We start from the raw sequence: 5,806 nt of genomic DNA on the forward strand, positions 1-5,806 counted from the left end.
ACTGTCTCTTTTAAGGTCACCTGACTCAAAGTTGAACATTTGGGATGGCAAGTTCTCTGCCATTTGTCATTATATTCAATTTCATTAAATATCTTCTACTTCTAAACCAAATGCTGGATTTGAACAAATTTTACACTAATGCTTCTTAAGTGACCCTCTACAAAAATCATAAAAATGCTCGCAGTCTGGCGTATAAGTACATTGCGGATAAAAAAATAGCAATGATAATACAATTAATAAAAAAGTACTAACATGGGATCTTAAAACAATTTCTCCTGACACAGCTTTTTATTTTATCACTGAAATAAATTCAGTATACAAAGAAACTTATGTAATATCTATCTTAGTCTATATATGTACATGAATATCACAATGACATGTTCAACATAAATAATAAATTGCCATTCTTACATCCAGTTGTGTAATTCTACTATTTTCAGATGCTTGAAAATATTTACACTTTCCATTTAGGGATGACTGAATGTTATTAAAGATTGAAATTATGTTAACAACAAATATTTACACATATATTTTGGTGTGTAGCAGTACTGTTCCTTTAAATTTATATGTCTCTCTTTTATCATAATTTATAATTTTGTTATTTCCATTTACAAATGACTGAATTTCATTAAGTTATAAGTTTCCTGTTTATCTTTATAATTAGAAATATTTACATATATAGACGTATACAATGTAATGTTAAGCAGGACGGTTCCTTTACTTTTATATGTCTCTCTTTTATCATAATTTATAATTTTGTTATTTCCATTTTACAAATGACTGAATTTCATTAAGTTATAAGTTTCTTTTTGTCTTTATAATTAGAAATATTTTACATATATAGACGTATACAATGTAATGTTAAGCAGGACGGTTCCTTACTTTTATATGTCACTCTTCCATCATGATTTACACTTGAGTTATGTCCACCTCTTTGTGGTACATTCTATGCCCTGAAATTTCCCAATACAGATAAAAGTGTGCAGATATGAATCTTTGCAGCATTGTTTCTCCTCCTTAGATTAAGCGACATCAAGTAACACTGTAGAGCATCCCTTACTCTACCTTCTTGTTCCATACACTTTCCGAGAATATTGAAAGCTGTTTCCCGGTGACCAAGGTTTGGCTCGGTTTTTATGGTTCTGAAAAGTTTTGAGAGAGCAGATTGTTTTTCAATATTTCTCCCAAGATGGCTGTTAACCTTGTATTGTAGAAAGTAGAGGTAAGGGAGAGAATTCACCACAACATTATCCATCCAGTCGTCTTCTTCTGTAAGTAATATTCTGTCCTCCGGTGTAGATCTTACCATTTCATATCTGAGTTCAATGGGTACACAGTGAATTTCACATGGCAGAAACCTGACACATGATGCTGTTGCATACTGTATGGCATCTTCGTTATGAATGTCACATGTCGCAAAGAATCCTTGTCTATGTGCTTTTTTTTCAAAGTCATAACAGCAACAGGCTGGCTCAACAATTTGCAGATCATAGCTTCTTTCAATTTCACTGAGTATTTGGTCAGCTTTTTGAATTTCTTGTACACTGTAAAAGATTGAAGCTAATTTCAGTTTACTTGATGCAACATCTGTATTCAGACCAAGTGAGATTAGTTTCAGGGCATCAACTGATACAGAGTTTTGCTGATTGATGTTGATGGAGGCAAATACAGAACCAAGGGTCGTATTGTACCATGGTGCCACAAGTTGACAGGCTGTCTGAACCAATCCGTCATGTTTATCATTTAATATCTTAGAAATACAGTTTGTCAATGTTTGTACAACTTCATTAGGATGTTTGTTCTTTAAAGTGACATAATTGTTATTAAATGAAATAGAAACACATCTAGCCATGTCGTATAATAAATGTGCTGAAATGCGTTCACTTGTCTTAAATGGACATAAGTTATTTAACTTGTGACGAAGCCTGGAACCAAGATCATCACATTTAATACCAAGTAGTGCCACTCCTTCACTATTGATAATGTTGTTGATTATTGCCAGAATATATGGTTTGACTACAGGTGATATCTTACCCATCATCAAATTGTTCCTTGGAATGATAAAATGTGGGCAGTTTTCATTTATGATATTGTTATACAGGAGATATAAACACAGTGATAAACAAGAAAGTAAATTGTTTTCTCTCCAAATGTAAAAGTGTGAATTGGCAATACAGTGGAAGAGTACAGTTTTACACATGTAACTGGAAATCACATCTTCAAACTGTGGATCAAGGAATGATTTTATAACCATTTTCATTAAGACATAACAGCGAATCTGTGTAATATTCAGGTTAAACATTAAACACCTTTCAGCTAAAGATGTTGAAATTCTCCATTCAAGTTGCCTTATGTCACCCCCTTTACATCCAACAGGAACAACAAAGCATCCTGTTCTACTGCAGTATTGTTTCATTTCAGCAGACGGCCATTGACCTTCACCTTGTTGATCCAACCATTGTCTAGCTTGTTGTGGCCATGTTTTACAGTGCAGAGCTACCACAATGTCTCGATCACTGCAACCATGTGATCCTTGATCTACTCTTGCTGGTCCATGTGATTTTAGTTTGGCTAAATTATCATCAGACATAAAAGATTGTTTTAGCAGTACTTTTCCTGGTCTGTCTTTGAAGAAGGATTGTTTAGATTCTCCATCAGCAGGAAGAGGAGCATCACGTTGAAGCAACTGAAGTAAACAATATCCAGGAGATACAGAATCATCTTGTATCATCAATAGATTAGGTAGACCAGGTATCCATTCACACCAGTCTTGTATTACAGGAATATGATTTAAACAATAAAGTTCATCGGTGTCCGAGTTTATCCCTATGGTAGTTGTGCCTTCTGATTGACTCCCAAAATAGTATAACATATGAGTATATTTATTCCATAATTGGTTATTTACATTTTCAATTGTTTCTGTCAGAAGCCATGCTCTTCTCCTCTTCATCACTATTCTCTCATCAACACCTATATCAGATAGCACTTCAGATAATCTCATTGAAACAGTTCGAGTGTAATTTGGCACTTGATACATTCTGTAAAATACAATTTTTAACATATTAATTTATCTAATTTCTTTTGAATTGATTTTATTTGGTAAGATGATATTTGTTAATTGTAATGATTATTCAAAACAATTTTGCTTTTTGTAAAACTCACTTTCCAGTGTAAAATAAATTTTTTTTATCAATAGAAAATTCTTGTATTATTTATGAATGTGGTTTTTGTTAATAATTATTTTATCAATATGTCTGAAACTCATCATTGATTTCTTATACACATGTACTATTTAATTTCTTATTCTTTAAACATTACTCGTATTATTAGTGTTTAAAATTACCTTTTGTTTCTACATGCAGTGAGGTTTAGAAAATTACAGCGAAGCGTTTCTTTTATTCATTTTGCATTTGTTAATCTGGAATATTAGGTTTTCTTAAGTAATTTTACTTTCTTTTTCTCTTTACGTCTTAATAAGATAACTATTTTATGAATGTTTATTCATCTGACATTTGTTATATACTTTCTTTTAAGTTTTCTCTGTTCTGAATATTGAAGTACAGTCCATTTAAAACATTATTGGAAAGGGTCAATAATGGTAAAATTACTATGAAATAATCTCGCAAACAGTCGGAGTGTAATTAACTAAATAGTTATTTGGTTCTGGAGATTATTTAATGATAATATTAAAATGCTTGTGGGTAAAATTGGTAAAGGGCATGAGTAAATGCAAACAACAGTACCCATTATATTCTATGATACTTTTGAATTTGCTAGCTCTTTATCATGGAAATTCCTGCTATTATAGTTAATGGGTTGGGAACCTGGTTGAACGCATTTCCTGTTCAGCTCTGAGTGCTCAGATGTGAACACGTAATGTTTATCTTTGTTTCATCGTTATTTAACTCGTTATGCACGTTTACAACATTTCCTCCTAAACCACAATCATGGCCTAATTTGATCAACTTCACTGGAATGAACTCCACAAAACTAATATCAATGGTTTAAATCTTATACATGGTAAAGGCACAGAAGCTCAAAAACGACTTTAGGAAATGAAATCTTTGTGATATCTTTGATAAACTTTGATCATTTCCTTGTGTTCTTTAACAAAAGTTATGTAAATCATGCCCCCATTGGGTCAAAATTGGCTGCGCCCTGAGGTCATTTTATTTACATAAGCTCATGTACAAAAACACATTTGAAAATATGTTATAACTATGCCCAGAGCTTGCCTATTCTTCATATAGTTTGCGTAGTAGACATAAAAAATGTCCATATATTGATTTCCTCAGTAAGTCTTAAAATATGTTAAACAAGATCACCAAGGTACGGCGGTGTTTAATGAACGCAACCCACATAAGACCCAGCAACAAGCACCAGTGGCAAGGAGCCCAGGCGGACCCCAAAACAAAGACCAACTCTGACAGATACATAGATTTTTCAAAAACAATTTATTTTCTAACACATTCACCCTAATGATACATCTTTGAAGTATTTATCATCATATTCATTAGTAATAAATTCTTGAAGAATATTAATAGCTTACTTAACATTATGAATGTTATACCAATTGTGTTTTTTCTTTCTCTTTTTCTTTAATTCGGTTATTTATGAAACTCGTTATTACCTTATACGTTTCTAATTCTTCATTTCTCTGAAAGAAACACTTTTCAGTAGTAGAAGAAAATTAACATTTGTTTTTATATGCTGTAAATTGTAAAGAATGAGGTCTGTAGATTCAAACACCTTTCAGGGAAACATCATTTTTTTTATCAATTTCTCAATTGTGAAATGTTGGGTATTTTATAATAATTTTTCTTCCTCTTTCTTTTCAATTTTAAGAAGATAACTCTTTTCATGAATTTTTAAATATATGACATTTATTACCTCCTTTCTTGTAGTTACTTAAATTTCTCAAGATCTTAAAAAGAAACACGGTCCATGGCATGTGTTTCATTAGTCATGTGATTAATGGTATAATTATTGTAAAATAGCTTGAACCCTGAATTTATTTTTTCAGAAAAAGTGAAAACTAATTATACGACAAGATACTATTTTAAAGTATGCTGTATTTTGATGACTAAAACAAGCAAACATAACACAATGATTACAGTTGATGCATAGTATTTAAGTTTTTACCACTTTCTTCCTATTTACTCTATAAGTATGTTGTATTTTTGATAACAAAAAACTAGAATATGTATTAAGGCAATCATATCAGTTTATATAAGTTTTTTTTACCACTTTTCTAGCTTTAGTTTTATATACAGTGTATAAATAATATCAATGATACGCTTTTAATATATCAATACATTATTTTCTATGATCAGTAACAGTCCTAAATTAAATGAACACTGTAGTAATGAATAAATTGATTTAAGTTAATTTGAAAAAAAATAATATGAAAAAATTTGCTTCTTGCTTATACATAAAACATTGTCATGCATCTATAAAAACGATTCCACCTAGACCAGGCTACTTTTTTATTTAAAACAATACTTACGAAATATCAAAATGTGTAAATATTGAAACAATGGTAAAGTTCATAATAATTAGATAAATACGTGGGGAAGTCAGAAAATATCCGGACTTTTGACTCGTTCTCGAAAACCATTCAACATTTAAAAAGATCTTTCTACACTTTTTCAAAATAGTCTCCTCCTACGTCTAAGCACTTTTGCCATCTTTGTGGGATCTTTTGTATTCCCACTGTTAACCATGACGTAGACCTATGTTTTAGGTACTGTGTAACAGCAGATATCAAAGCCGCCCTGGTCTTAAATTTCTTTCAAGCAAGCAATTT

General features: G+C 31.3%; 1 protein-coding gene across 1 annotated transcript; it reads right to left on the reverse strand.

Moving 5' to 3' along the window:
* Positions 1–946: 946 nt before the first annotated feature.
* Positions 947–3,037, reverse strand: LOC132735278 (uncharacterized). Its single transcript, XM_060722217.1, has one exon. It carries the CDS (start codon positions 3,035–3,037, stop codon positions 947–949), a length of 2,091 nt encoding a protein of 696 aa, XP_060578200.1.
* Positions 3,038–5,806: the final 2,769 nt, after the last annotated feature.

This window comes from Ruditapes philippinarum, unplaced genomic scaffold, assembly GCF_026571515.1.
Source record: "Ruditapes philippinarum isolate M1 unplaced genomic scaffold, ASM2657151v2 ctg2268_1_1_1_1, whole genome shotgun sequence".
Classification (NCBI taxonomy): Eukaryota; Metazoa; Mollusca; class Bivalvia; order Venerida; family Veneridae; genus Ruditapes; species Ruditapes philippinarum.